The 15,706-nt window shown below is 43.3% G+C and overlaps 1 protein-coding gene across 4 annotated transcripts in view; it reads right to left on the minus strand.

Moving 5' to 3' along the window:
* PBX1 (PBX homeobox 1) overlaps nucleotides 1–14,774 on the minus strand; it is a 253,703-nt gene extending 238,929 nt beyond the window's left edge. For 2 of the 4 annotated variants that reach the window (XM_050963285.1, XM_050963287.1), the window contains exons 1-2: nucleotides 13,906–14,773; nucleotides 10,915–10,988 (exon numbers count right to left, since the gene is read on the minus strand). In XM_050963285.1, coding sequence (XP_050819242.1) covers nucleotides 10,915–10,988; nucleotides 13,906–14,096 — 265 coding nt within the window. In that variant the 5' untranslated portion in view covers nucleotides 14,097–14,773. Of the gene's footprint in view, nucleotides 1–10,914; nucleotides 10,989–13,905 lie in introns of all 4 variants that reach the window. The other 2 variants (XM_050963284.1, XM_050963289.1) reach the window with 2 other exon arrangements.
* Nucleotides 14,775–15,706: the final 932 nt, after the last annotated feature.

Raw genomic sequence — 15,706 nt, forward strand, 5'->3', positions numbered from 1 at the left:
GTCTTTACCAGGACTCGATGTGTCTCTTACCGAGATGCTCTAGCCCAGCCAGAAGTTATGGCTTAATGCAATAATTACTGGGTGAAATTCTATGCCCTGTTTTATACTGGAGATCAGATTCAATGATCAAAATGGACCCCCTTCTGAGCTGAAAAATCTAATTTTGTCCAATGACATTCATATCATGATATCCCAAAGTACAATTTAATGCAAAAAAAAATGATCACATTAAAAAATCTATAATTCTGCCATCTTAATGTTTTCGCAAGTCAGGAACTTCACATTTTAAAGCATAACCTTAACTCTGCCCCTTGTATAGCTCTTGACTGCCGTGAAACTGGTTGATGTCTATCCATGGCTGGCATGCTCCAACTGTTATATCATGTTTAACACTCCACTGTACTGTCAAATCACTGCAGAATCAGACCAGGAGCCCACAGAGAGAGAGAGAGAGAGAATGTATGTGCATACATACACAGAAAGAGCTTTTTCAAAGTTTATTCTGAAAGAACAAAAATAAATGTTTCAGATTATTATAGGCAGACAGTCTCCCTCTAGGCTCCAACCTCACAAAACATTTGATGAGAAGGGGACTACTCACAGCAAATATAATTAAGCACATGCCTATGTCTTTGCAGGATCTGGGACTCAGCCTGGCTACTGGGAATCAGGCAGCAAAGAACAGCGAAGAGACTTAGGAACTTGGTACCACAGGTTTGAAGGTCACCTTTCATTGCTCATTTGACTAATCAGCATCACTGCAGAATAAGAAATGTTATCTAACAGGAGAGAAACTAGATTTTCTTCTTCTTGTGTCTAAGGCATGCAGTCAGGTAGTTTAGGGCAAATATTTTGGTAGAAGAACCTAGATGTGAAACTGACTAAAAACAGAACCTGAAACTGACCAGCTTAATTTCCTCCACCCACGGTGAGCGGAAAAAAGAAACAAAAATCAAGGCATCCTCAGCAATAAGGAAATGCAAATTACATTTTTAATAATTTTTCCAATGTAGTTGACATGAAATGCTGAAAGTAATTATTTTAATGATCAAAGTTATTAGTAACACGGGTAGGAATTTTTATGTATTTATTTATTTATTTTTACTAGCTGATTTTTCACCTTCTTAAAACAATGGGGAAAAATTGCCCCCTTTTGTTTAGAGTGAGCAAAAGGTTGTTTTAGGTAAGCGCTTTTCTACAAATAAAAGATCGTGAAAGTTGCATGCATATTTTAGATACCCCCTCAAAATATACATTGAAGCCTATTATATCCAGTGAGACTGCTTTAGCATTTCCCAAAACATACAGGAGCAATGCACAATGTACTGCACTTCTATGTTGCAGGCACAGGTAGATGGTTTCATCTGTTGGAGCCATGGATATACACAGCTTGGTAAAGTAGTGTCCAGCAACAGAGATCTCTGTACAGCTCCCCTATAAAGCTGCCTGATCCTTTTCTAATCTAAATGTTTCCTGTCAGGAAAACTAAAATGTAAAAAAAGAAAGTCAGACCGTGTCAGGTTTTTAAACAATTAAATTACGGCTGGTAGTTTTCCCCTGCCCCCCAGCTCTATTCACCAGACCAGAAGAAAGCTATTAAAGGGTGGCAAGACAGGTTAGTGACTGCAGATAGGAAAGATAGGAGGGCATGGAAAAGATGAATATGGGGAAAGATGGGAAGAAGTGACCCAAATTAAAGAGGGGCAGTAATATGGGAACTTCCCACTGAAGAGACTAAAATTCAGGATCTGTTAGTCCCTGCCTCAGAGCATATGGCCAGTCCCTCTGGCAAATGCATCTGAAGAGTTACACACGCAGCTGGGATGTTGCCTGCGAGAGATCCCTGTGACAGACAATGCTGACCAAAGAACAGAGCAGAGGAGCCCATTTGCTGGGTTCTGTAACCAAGGCTAGCAGTGGGCTTTTCCCTCCTTCTGCACTCTGATTTAGGCCTCGTCAAAACTTAAAATTTAGGATCACATAGCTCAGGGGCATGAAAAACCCACATCCCCCAGTGGCAGAGCTCTGCCAATCTCACCCCCGACGTAGATGCAGCTAGGTCAGTGGAAGAATGCTTCCATCAGCCTTAGACAGGTCAACATTCAAAAGTTAAGTTGACCCAGCTATGTCGATCAGGGATGTGAAAACTCCACACCCTGCACAACAGTGTTAAGCTGACCTAGCCCCCGGTATAGACCGTGCTAGATGAATGGAAGAATTCTTCCTTCAACCTAGCTACCACCTTGCGGGAGGAGGATTAACCCCTCTCGTTGCTGTAGCGAGGGTCTACTCCCAAGCGCTACAGCAGCGCAGCTGCAGCAGAGCCACCGTACGGTTTCAAGTGTAGATGAGTCCCTAGCTACTGTCACTCAGGGTGCTGACTTGTCTACACTGGAAATCCTACAGCGGCTCCGTTGCAGTTGCCCTTCTGTTGCACTTCAGTGTAGACACTCGCTACAGCAATGGGAGCAGTTCTTCCATTGGTGGTGTTAATCCACCTTCCAGCGAAAAGCTAACGCCCTGGAAAAACCCTACAGCGGCAAGGAATAGACATGGCCTCAGTTTATGGAGCAATCCTTTAACTGAAAATAAACTCTCTCAGCCCATCACTGCCGAGCTGCGTGCGCCACGGGAGTCGTTCATTCATAAAAATGGAGATTGGGGTTTCTCTCCCCTCTGCCACCCATCCCCTCTGAACAACTGTATCCCATAATGCATTGCTGAAGGACTAGCTTCCCACTTCCAGTGCACTGGTCACAATAATACTGTTCTGGCTAAAAAGGAGGGAGAAGGGAGCAGTTTATTAGCACAAGAGCAAGTGAATAATTCTTTGGTTAATTGGGGTTTCATTTACAAAAAGTTATTATTCAATAAATAGCTTCCTAAGTCTCTCATCAGCTCTCCCTCTCAGGAGATAACGTCTCCAATCTCCCTGTGCCTGTATGCTTCCCACTCTGTTATCAGCCAGAGAACTGAATGCTTTAATTTATTCAGCATTCAGCATCTTCACACTACTGCTTTCTGTCATTTATACCTATACTGCCCGCTGTCTCGTGTTACTTACTTAACTTTGAGAAGCCGTTGGGGCCAGAACGCCTGCGACTGAAGCCGTGCAGAACACGGCCTGTTCAGGCTGCTTTTCCGATCGTTCTTTTCATATAGGAAAGCCTCTGCTCAGAGCCAAAAGGAATGAATTTACACAGAAACCCAGTGATCCGCCGAGTAGCCCTTCTATTGATTGCGGAGGGGAAGTGACGCTGTGGCTGTGGCATTTTCAACAGCTAGAGTGAGCATGCCCACACACTTGGCTCTTGGCTGTGGCCCTTAGGAACTACTCTAATGAATAATCTAGAGTGCTGTAAACAACATATTTTACTGTAGCTTACTGAACAGGCTGCTATATTATTGTACTTCCTAAAAGCTCCATTGTGCTAGGCACTGTACATATACATGATAAGTCAGGCTCTGCCCTGGGAAGTTTACAATCTAAGGAGACAAGAGAATATTTTACAGATGAAGGCCCAGAAGTCACAATGGGCAGAGTGGGGTACTCAACCCACTGCAGTGCTTTGACCACAGGACCACCCTTCTTCTGCAAAGGCATGCAGGCGAGAAATGTAAATCTCACCCATAGTGGGCACAGTGCTCCCTCTCCAGCACAGACTGTGCTGCAGATGGCACCAACCTTTCTAACACCCCCAGCTACTACGACACCAACGGAAGAAAAAAAATAATGATGTGAACTTCAGAAACAAGTCTCAGCAGAGGAGCTCTAAATTCTTGACCAACACTCATGACTGCAGCTTCCAAGCAGCTCTGAGAGGCAGGGAGGTGGTATTCCCACTTTACAGATCAGGCGAGGTTAAGCAACATGACCAAGGCCATGCTGGAAGCCCATGGCAGAGGCAAAGAAAGAACCCAGATTTCCAAACTCCCAGCTTTAGCCACTAGTCCCTGAATCATCAGGTAGCAGAAGCAGATGATATGATCTGGTAGATCTTTTCTCTCATCCCTCATCATCTCAATGTAACCAAACCTGAAAAATCACAAAGGCATAAAGGAATACCACATGGTTTTCCCTACAAACTGGGGTGTAAAATAATGACCTCTAGAGAGGGAGAAAAACAACAACCTAGTTGTGAAATATAGTTCTCTCTATAGTTGTTGTGATGGACGATCACTTGTTACCAAGTATGATCATCTTCCATGGGAGTTATGGGTCCTCGGGTGGCTAATAAGGCCAATCCTTGAACCACAAATACTATTACAATGAGGGCAGATGTTTTCAGGCTCAGCAGGAGGCTGTTGACCATGACTGGAGACCAGTCTCTCCTTCCTCCTGTGCCTCTTGTCCTCTTCGGCTTGTCGATGAGCAAGTTCAAAATGCTGGGGACAATCATGTAGGACTTCACTCCATTTTAAGCGATCCTAGGCAAGTGTCTCCCAATGTCAATATTACATTTTTTGAGGTTGTCCTTCAGCAAGTCCTTATAACGCTTCCATTGTCCACCCACATTACGGTATCCTTCTTTCAGCTGAGAGAACAGGACCTGTTTTGGGAGGTGATGGTCTGGCATCCGGACAACGTGACCAGCCCAGCAGAATTGCTGACGGATGATCATTGCCTCGATACTGGTGGTCTTTGCCTCTTCTAGAACACTAATATCGGTGCACCTGTCTTCCCACTGGATTTTCAGAATCTTATGAAGGCAGCATTGATGGTGCCTCTCAAGGACTCTCTATATTTACATGTTAGATTTTCTCTATTGCTCTATTTTTGTTACTATTCCCCTCAAAAAACAGATAGTGTATCTGCAGACTACACGCCCATTTACAGTCCTAATACTTATATAGCTTCTCCAACATGCTTTAGAAACAAACATTCTCCCCATGAGGCAGAAACATGCTCCACGAGGCAGCTGAATATTAGCCTGAATTTACTGGTGGGGAAACTGAGGCAGAGAGTGGTTGCAACCTACATTATCTAAAGTGACTAGCGATTATAGATGCCCATCCTGAGATAGCTGGAAGGTGCCCAATTTGCACTGGGCAGATGCTCAGCACTTTTTGAAAACCCTTTCGGCGTCTCAAGTGGGGCCCCCCAAAAAAATCACTAGCCACTTTAGAAAATCTGGGCCTAAAAGATTTTCCTCATGGCCACAGATGGAGTCAGTGGCAGGAGCTGGGATTAAAGCATGGGAGTTTCCAGCTACCAAGTCCTTGATCAGATCACAAGATGCAAAAACTATTCCTCTAATGAAAGTCTTCTCCAAAATGTTTCAGAAACATCAATAGAGGTTTGGATGAACAGGGCTCAGGGAGCAGGAGAAGGAGTTGAGAAAATAGCTCACACCTGGGGGGAACAGAATATATCCAGGTGAGAGGGATCTTTGATCAAATGTTATTACACACACACACACACACACCCCCTTCCTTCCTTCCTGGAGATATTTTAACTAAGCATGAACCACTCAGCCTCCAAGGCATCTAGTCCACGGGTGATGGCAGGCAGTCTCCGGAATGAATGCTGCCGAGGCAACTCCATAAGTTTGGGAAGCTGCACTGGACTAATCCGGCAGGAATCACACCTCATCCCAACGCATCTTCTGATCCAGCCAATCAATCCGAAGAACTCCGATGCCATCTGACATGCACGAGAGAGATTTAAGACTGATCAAAGCCTATCCCCAAGTGAGACAGAGCCGGCCAGGGGACTCGCCTCACGTCGAGCCGCCTCACACTGAGCTAAACACTAGTTAAACAAGGCCATCAGATTACATCAATTCAGCTCCCTCTGGATAACGCGGGGGGAGCACCACCATCCCTGTAGGTATTGGCAAGTTTATTTGGCATCATGGCCACAAAAAAATCCCTATCACCCACAGCACCCCTGATGTCCCCCTCATTGCCGGCTGGAGTCAGTCGCAGGCCTTCAGCACCCATCTCCTTTCACACTGCCTCGCCAATCCTGATAACGCTAATTTCATCTGCTCTGTTCTAATGGCTGCCCTGTTACAAGGAAGAAGCGGGGCGGAGGAACCTTTATACAGACCCCCAGCCTCCCCTCCCCTCCTCTCGGCGGTAGAGAAAGTACAACTAAAACTAAAGCGTTCAGACATTTCAGCAGCACGGGAGGGACCCACACCTGAGCAGAGAGCTGCATTTGTCATCCCCACTAGGCAGGTCCCCTCAGTAGATGCCATATATCTGTCTTCAGTCCCAGTCTGGGCTGCTGCTTTATACCCCATCCTCATTCACACCCCATACCCTGTCGCGCCCCCAACTTTTCTCTTCCAAAGGTGCACGTGGTCTCCAAGTAAGTCAACACTCCCTCCATCCCCCCAAATACCCCTTTCCTTCTGTGCAGTTATTTCCTTCATTCCTAGTTTTCTTCCTTTCCCTCTAAAGATGCTAGGTTTCTGGAACTAATTGAATCAAGAGTCCTGCAAAGGCTTTTGCGGCCAGCATCTGGCAATCTTCAGGGGCCTACACCAAGCTGCATTTGTTGGGGTAGAAAAGTCAAAAGCTCTCCCACTCTTCCCTTCCTCCCCCCCCCCCCCCCCCACTGGTTGTATATTCTTAAACCAATCTCAAGGCACATGCCAACCGTGGATCCAACGTAAGGTCGCCAGGAGAACAGTGCACAGCTCAAAAGGGCAGCTAAAGGCATTGGAATAGCAGCCGCTTTAAACAAAAAAGCAGCACAATTCTAAATCCTGCTTTGCTTCGGAGGGGAGCCGTGGAGCGCTGGAACCAAGGCTGGGATTTGCAGAGGAGCCTGAAGGAGTTAAGACCCTGATTCCGCTGCGAGGAAGTCAACAGAAGTGGAAGCAGAATCAGGCCCTAAGTACACAACTGCCACTGAAATTCTAACGCGGGTGTTTAATGCTCCTTGGGCTCCTCTGCCGACTCCCAGCTTAAGGGAAGAACAGGAAACCAAAGGCAGAGTTTTAAAGTGACGCATAAAGGTCAAAAAGCAGAGCCAAAAAAAAGCTGCCCCATGCTACCCTATAAAGGGCAGACAGGGCCTTGGCTTGGCCATTCTCTCACAGATAAGATGCACCCCAGGAAACATTCACGTACATACAACACATGCTTAGCCCTCCTTTTTTCCGCCAGCTTTAAAGAACGACATGAAAGGGAGGGAGAGGAAGAAAAGAAAAGAAACCCCATAACGTAATTGCTATATTAAAAAGCAATGGCAGGCAAGAATAATAAGGGAGGTGTCAGAAGTGAAATACAGTAGCAGACATTAAAAAAAAAAAGACTAGAGTTCTGTGATGGGGGTGTTAATTGAACACAGAGAAAGGCAGAGAGCTAGAGAGAACAAAGGGGTGCTAAGAAAACAAAATAAATAAAATATTCTACCTCCTCCAAAAGAGCTGATTTGAGTTAACTTTCGTGAAGATAATACATAGGGGAAGGGTGGCTAAGAAGTGCCTTATGTAGCTACTATGTTCAAAATTTAAAAACAAAAACAAAAAACCCCCCAAAAACAAACCAACCAAAGCCACTATCAACAACAATTGCACAGCTAATCATTGCTGTCTATAAATATTCCACTTAACACATTTCATCTGTTGGGATTGTATTAATTTTCCTTTTATACCTGAATTACTATGACACGCAGAAGGGAAAAATAAAATTGAGAAATTTAAAATAAATAAATTAAAGTCAGGGTCTTTTTAAATAGAACGTGTTTCACACTCCCACATCCACGGAAGAAGCAAAAAAGTGAATATCCCTTCTAATGTTTAAGGAGGAGCGATCGGATTAAATGATCATAGATCCTGCGTTCACCTACTCTCTCTTCTCCATTCCCCATTAAACGAGATGGGAGTTGGAAAAGGCTCACAGCTGAAATAGACGCTGCTGCATTTTGACAGCAGATATTTTCCAGTTTGCTATCCAAGGACCGCACGTCTGCGTTTGCCTTGCCTGATTCCTCTACTTAGCAATTCTGCTCAGGCAGAGAATCATCTTTAAAAACACAAACAGGAACCCTCACCCCCTGCAAACTTTTCATAATTGCCAGAGCAAATTTTTTTTTATTTAAAATTTCTATTGACTGGGAAATCAATTGCATTTGAGACAATGATGGTTTCTATTTTTATTATTTTATTCCAAAAAGCCAATTAGCCATTTGAAGCTAGTCCTACCAATTAGCCCCCAACGAAGCAACCAAAAAAAGAAGGGAAAACATTGCAAATTAGCAGAGACTAATCAAGTGTACATTTAAGCAACAATTTTTCCTGCATTAACCTCAGATCAAATCTCTCCACTTACTACTTTTTAAAAGACATCACCCTGAAATAGACAAAAGAAACTAACGAATTACAGCAAACAAGCTAAAAAAAAAAAAAGCATGCCTATAAATCCTTTAAAATAATTAAAGAGTCAGCTTGCAAAAGGCGACTCGAGCCAGTAAAGACGACCTCTTTTTCTAACAACTTAATGGACACTTTGGGTTCACTCAGACTACGTTAACGCTATGAAATATTAGCCGGAATGTTGCGGGAGTTGGTGGTAAAGTCTCCACCAGGCTCTGGAGCCAGTTAAATCAAACTGTTTGAAAGCGAATCCCCGTAACGCTTGAGATGGGACGAGTGGAACACACACACACACTCGCTCCACAAGAACCACAAGCCACTCGAGTAGCCAGGATTTTATCCAACAATGGATTCCTCCCCGTTGACTCCACATCTGAAATTCAGATATGAGGAGGAAATCTAACTTAGCCCAACTTTCACCTTTACACACCTGCACCTTGGATTGCACTAGGCCTGTGTGTTCCTTTTGGATGAGACTCATCTTCGGAAGACCACGGCTACTCAGCTATAGAATTTGGTCCAAGAAAATAATAATAAAGATACCACCTGCACCTTTCTTAGTTTCAAGTGTGATGGATTTTTCTTTTCTCTTCCCCACCCCCCCACCCATTTACAAAGCAAATTATTCTCCATACACATTTAGCTGAGTTGATAAAAATTCATTCCAAATGCCATCCTAATTTACCTCTTTGGGGGGGTTATTCTGTTTAACACAGCAGCCTCCCGTCTAGCAATCCAGCCAGAATGATTAAAGGGAGACCATACCAATCCACACCTGCTCTTTGTTTGCACTGTCACACTTTGACCTAATGTCTCTCTAGATTTTAATTAGGGGATCGGAATTAACACACCCACTCATTATGGACACTCAAATGCTCCCACCTCGCTCCGATTCCCTATAGCCCAACAGCTTCTCCAAATATTAGAGCGGATGGGGGTGCGGGTTGCTGGTTTTCCCCCGCTGTATTTCCAGTTGCTCTAATTCAAAAAGAATCATCCCCTACAACTTCACGAATGCTTTGATTTCAAACCAGGGCAGATATTGATTAGAGACTGGGCCAACCACCAACATTTTATAGACAACATTGTCAACAAAACAAATAAGAGGGAGAGAGAGACCGGTCTTTTTCTTGGCTAACAGAAAATAAAAGGAGAGGAAGAAAAGGCACTTGCAGGATTTCCAAGGCATCTCTGATATTTATATATACAGGGTCCATTACATTATAGGAACCATATACAGGCTCCATTATATTATAGGAAATATATAATAAATGACTTCTCAAGAATGTCAGGCACTGAAAATGCAGCCCTAAGGACTTCAGAGAGTTGAATGCCACTGCTAGGTGCTTTGTCTAGGTTACAAGCTGCTCAAACAACATTTAACAAAGGGCCTCCTTAGTCATATTATATATATTACAAGAGTCAAGTAACCACATTTTCAATCAGCTGCTAACACGATGAGGCTTATAGATATATTATATATATATATATAAAAAAAATTTAAACAGACACAGATTCAGGTTTCCGAAAGCTGCTCTCCCCCACCATGTGTAACTATCAATATATATCAACTGGGCGTGCAATCATATTTATTGTCACTTCCATTCATGTCATGACCTTGCTTATATAGTTTAGATATGAATTATTGACTGTTACAGTCCTGCTGGTAAAAGGGGAGGGGAAAAGAAAAAAAAAAGTCAAGTAGTTCGCAGTGTGCTAAAAAAGAAGCAGTTGGATCTGGCTGCCTATATGCAGTTTATTTTTCTGGGAAGCATAAGCAAGGATTTTACCCATTCGGAGAGAGGAAAAATAAAATTAAAAAATTGCAAAAAAAATAAAAATAAATAAATACATGGCGGCGGATGCTGCTAAATGTCCTTCCCTGAGCATCTGTTGTTTAAGATCACCCTTGATTGATGACTGCTATTTTTTAATTGTTGCTTTTAAAATTTAAATGCCCCCCTGGGATGTGTTATAAGTGTGTTAGTGCATGGTAGGAGGTCTGGAAAAGTGGGAACCAGCAGAATGAATGTTGTGATGTCATTACCACCCTTACAGGAAAACACCCCCTGCCATAAAACAACAGTACCCTAAAGTAATCAACAATCTAATAGATAGGCTTCCACTAAAGGTATTTGACAACTTTCTCTGTGTGTTATCTGGCGTCAGTGACTGGCAGATACAGAGACTTTAACTTTATTTAAAATAAAATAACATAAAAAAACTTTAGAAGTGTATTTTTATTCTTTTTTATCCTTATTTAAGAGACAAAGTGAAAACATCTTCTTAGGGGGTTGTTTTGAGGTTTTTAAAATCTATTTCCGAACAGTTTTCATAGCAGAGCAATGTTTTAAAGACGTAACAAGAGAGACGACATATTAAAAGCAGCAAAGGTTGCATGGGTGAAGATTAATTAATATTTTCTCCTCTTTGATAGATGCCTTACTATGCAATGTTAATATTCCATTTTTCCCTTTGAAATAATATTAAAAAATAAGAACTTCTGAGGAGAGGGAAATACCCTTAAAGTGGAAAAACAAAATTGGCACAAACCCCATAAGATCATCAGAATCCCCATTCCTACCTGTTTTTTCTTTAATTTCACACAAGACGTTAAAAAGGGCCGGCTTCATTCTGTGGCAGTTTAAAGCATGTTTCCTGCAAGAAAGAAGCAAGGTTAGGGTGCCATGGCAGCTCAAGACAACTTTCAAAATTGAAATTGGCTAGTATGTGCAAAAGGAGGAGGAAAAATACAAATAAATACCTATAAACACAGTATACATTTTGGCCAAAACTGCACAGGAAGCCACTATGCAATAACTTTTAGGACTTCAACTGATGATCTTTCATTCTTGAGGGGCTACCCGCTAATGCAGATAACATAAATTAGGCCAATTTAGGAATTACTTGAAAATGGCATTTGCTACTAAGTGGCATTCACAATCTAGCAGCCCTAGCCAGGCAATTAACAGCCAAAGCCAGGAACATGTGCAAGACATGGAATACACAGCACTGAGATCTGTCTCCCTTTCTCTCACCCTGTCCTCACACTCCCCTCCTTTCTATTTAATACACCCATGTGTTCCAATTCATCCTGCAGATGCCCCCTCAATATTTAGAAGGTGCACCGATTGGAACTGTCAATTTCTCGCATTTCAGGACCCAAGTTAAAGAGAATGGAAATGCACTGCCAGGGGCAAACACACATCTGGGCACAGAAATTCATTTTTTCATGTTTACATTATGCTTCTTGTGTGTACACTGCCTGCTTGCTGATGTTAAGATTCAATTATTGACAATTAGGACACTACACTCATTTAAAAAAAACAAACAAACAAACAAAAAACCACACAACCTTCTGCTTGGTGGATTTTTTTAAAATTTTCTTTTCTTTTTGGGCAGCAGGGATTGGTTATTGTTTTTGAGGAAGGCAGGAGAGTTGCTTGTTTAATTGGCTGGTTGCCTTTAAAACCCATCAGGTGCCCACTTCAGCAAAGAAACAAATGTAATTTTTTTAGCCATCTAATCACTTCGCAAAGGGCTTGGTTGTATAAAGGGCTGTTCTGATCAGGCATCAATTATGGGAATGTTGTTTACCAACTGAAACGATATATAAAGGCGGTGGGAATATCTGGCAAACATTCACTATTATTTTCCTGACCACCACCCTGCCTTATGGTAAAAGATTGGTGTACGAAGTCTCTCAAAGGCATAGCCCAGAAAAGCCACACTGTCACTTTAGCAGAGAACTCAAATGATCACAGCCATTTGTATATAAACAACGCGTATGTGCTTTACACACACAGACACTATTAGCAATTTACATCTTTAAAGAAACTTCATAAAAAACTAATATGGGATGCATACGCAGGACTGAAAACCAGGCAGCGCTGAAAAATACAATCGGTTTCACAGCCGAAGAGAAAGTCCTGTAAGGAAGTAGCTGTGGGTAGCCCAGCAAGGCAAAACATGGAGCATCATCCAGGTCTCAAAGTTCTGTTTGTTTTTAATTTGATTGAATGTAAATTACACATGCAGGAAAATAGTGACACACACAATTCCTGTAACTTTCAGGCTAAAGATTTCCCCCCCTTCCCCAGCTCTGTCTGGGCATGAAACGGGAAATTTCTTCATCCTAAAAGCTAGCAAGCTCTGCTTTTACAACGATCAGCCCAATAACAAAGTATCCTATGATACTGGGGTTTTAAGGCTAAGAAGACAGAGAGACCAAATATAATAGCATACCCTCACCCCTTTGGAAATAGATCCAAGCTAGTTTATTGGGATCTACGTTTTTCCATGAACAATGTACTCTAGCATTCTGTTCCATTGTGGAACATATGTGCCAGCGAGAACTATATCACACGTAAAAGCTTTTCTTCAGATAATAAAATTCTAATGTATACCAGACAATTTTGGTAACTTTATATTAAAAAAATAACCGTGCCTTCATTTTTTTAAGTTTGGCTAGAGCTTCTCAAAGCTGTCTATTGAGCTTACATGCGGTGAAGTCGAATATGTTTCAGTTAGCAGATTTTTACTGCTTTTTTTCTTTTTAATATCCCATCATAAAAAAATCTGTGCACATCTGCCCCAACCATAAAATGTAGCCTTAGCAAAAAGCGCATTATTTTAAAAGGTGTCCAAAGATGATACAGCACTTGGTGCATTTTCTAGGGAATTCAAAGCAGGCTACTGTGTTTTTAAAATTGTCTGCTATAAAATGAAATACTACAACACAAATGCTGAAGAAGAATCAGCTGCCATCCCCAAATCCTATTCCAAAAATGTACATAATCCACACATGGTTCCCATAACACATAGTAGTGTCATAGGTGCTTAATGCGGGGGTTTGAGGGGGGAAGAGAAAAAGTGTAGTTTTTGTACATATAGCTGGATTAGACAGTAAAGCCACAGGAAACTGGCCCAAGTTTTTTGTTTGTTTGTTTGTTTTTTAAATCCCATCACGCCAAACAGGAATTTGAGTACTACTTTTTCAATGAATAAAAGCAAATATCCACCCCCACCCTTCATGAAAAGGCCTGCTTTTTAAAATCCCACGGAAAAGCTTTTCTAAAAGGGCTGATAACTGGCGACAAAGAAAGAGATTTGTTTTTACACACACACAAAACCACAAAAGAGCAAGGAATTATTTTTTTTTTAGAAATCCTAACAGTCCCAAGCCACGGGCAAGAAAGGCGGGATGAAAGGAAGGAAAAATCAAATAATTTAGCAATAAAGTCTAGCTTGAGACTTTCTCCTCCTGGGATACCACCCAGCAAGATGATGTTCAAAACTTAGCCCTCCTGTCCTGTTTGACTCCAGGCGCCATGGAAGTGAGGAAGGCCGGCTTAAGATCAGAGAGCAGTTTCAAATAGATACAGACAGACAGATAGATATAATGTAACTATATCATATCACCAAATATATACTTGCGATCAACATTTCTCCTGCGGCTCTGGTTCCTTCCCTTCCCCGACCTAGCTACTATTCAAAGCAGAGAAAGCACAATGAAGAAACCCAGCACTGTGTAAGAAGGAAGAGAAGATTTCCACACACTCCCCCCCAATCTCACCTGGCTTGTGCCTCATCCAAACTCTGATCTGTGATGGTCATGATCTGCTGTAAAATGTCTCCAATGTCTTGTTTCCTGCCTCCCTCGCCCTCTGTCCCTCCTGCTCCATCCTGCATGTGTTGGGACAGGCCGGGATGTCCTGCCATCCCCACCCCAGCATGGGAATGCATCAACCTGGGTTGATCGTCCATCGCCCAAGCTAGCAGTAGCAGCAGTCCCTTTTCTCCTTCCTTCCTTCCTTCTCCCTCCTGCTCCTTCGGCGCGCCTCCTAGGGAGCAACCAGGCTTTTTATCCTTCACGCTGGCTCCAAATCCTTCTTCTCGGGAGGAGGAAATTTTTTTTAAAAAAAAAGGCAAAACGAGAAAGGGGGGAGGGGGATCCCGTTGCTTCTGGGAGGGAGGAAAAGAGACTCGGGGGTGGGGGGAGGGGGAAGAGGACGACTCCAAAAAGCAAGAAAAATAAACCTCCTTGCCACTTGGGGCGGGGGGATCAGAGCTGGATTCTGGCTGCTTTCTTAGTCCGAGGCTCCTTTTGCAATCGCAGAAATGAGCTATCAGCCTTTAAATCTGCCTCTTAATCCTCTTGCAAATAGGCATTGATCTGGGGAAGGCAGAGGCGAAGGAAGGTTGCAAGGCAAACTTTCCCCCACCCCCCTCCAGCCACTGCCAGAGCGATCTCAAAGGGGGTGGGCTGCTTTGCTTTCTTTCTTTTTTCCTCTCCCCTTCTTCTTGCAAAAGCCAGAGCTCTGCCCCCACCCCAGCAGCAAAGCAAGCAAAATACCCTCCCTCCCTTTCCTCTCTATGTCTCTGCAAACTCCAGCAGCCCCCTCTGTCTCCTGCTTTTGTTTAGCTCAGGCTCAGGACTCCTGAAACTGACACAGAAAAAAGCCACAGGAGGAGAGAGCCAAGCTGCCCACCCCTCTGCCTTGATTGGCCATCTGGGAAGAGCCCGAGCTCCTCCCACCCCTTCCTCAGACACATACACTCACATACCCACCCCACCCTCCCAGCTTCCTGTCAATCACCGGGTTCAGAGGTGGGCTGTGCCCTGCTTCCATCCGAAGTCTCCAGTCCTTAAAGGTGCAAGGGGATCTTTGCAAAAGAAAGTGCACTTGGCCTGTTCCCCCCCGCGGCCTGATGTGCTTGCTCTTCCTAGAGGAGGGGAAGGCTCCCAACCCGGCCACCCTGCAGCCCTGGGAAAAGAAACAAAAGGAGGTTTATTGCTAACATGCCAACCTACCACTAGTTTACTTGCTAGCACGTCCTTGCGAAAGCATTATTTGCACGCTGGGTAGCAGGGAGGTGCCAGCTGTGATTTAGGAAAAGGGCCTGGTTCGCTCCGCAGGCTGAGCAGCCCTCCACCTTCAGAATGAGGAGTTAGGCCCCAAGAAACCCTGGGGCTGGGTGGAAAACACAGGATATTTTTTACAAAACAAAATAAACACCAGGTTATTTCATTCCTCTGAAGTTTGTGAGCCTTTAGGTTACAGTTGGGTCATGTTCTCAACCTTTCCTCCACAATCATAAGACTAGAAGTTGTTTTTTTTAATGAACTCTTTGTCTAATCCACTGACTCCAGGAGTTAGGGCTTTAAAACATACACCAAATACTATAAGAGTTGACAGTGCTGGCTCTGGGTGACAATTTTGCAATAGGAAAGTTCAGTTAAATGAGTGCTTGCCTTTCTTCCCAAGTGCCAAAGGGGTTCTGTGCAACAAAGGATGTTTTGGAATGATTTACAGAGCATCATCAGCGCTGGCCCTTCCCTGTACAATTAGAGCTATATATAGTATCCATCCCCA

The sequence above is a fragment of the Gopherus flavomarginatus genome, chromosome 7, assembly GCF_025201925.1.
Source record: "Gopherus flavomarginatus isolate rGopFla2 chromosome 7, rGopFla2.mat.asm, whole genome shotgun sequence".
Lineage (NCBI taxonomy): Eukaryota > Metazoa > Chordata > Testudines > Testudinidae > Gopherus > Gopherus flavomarginatus.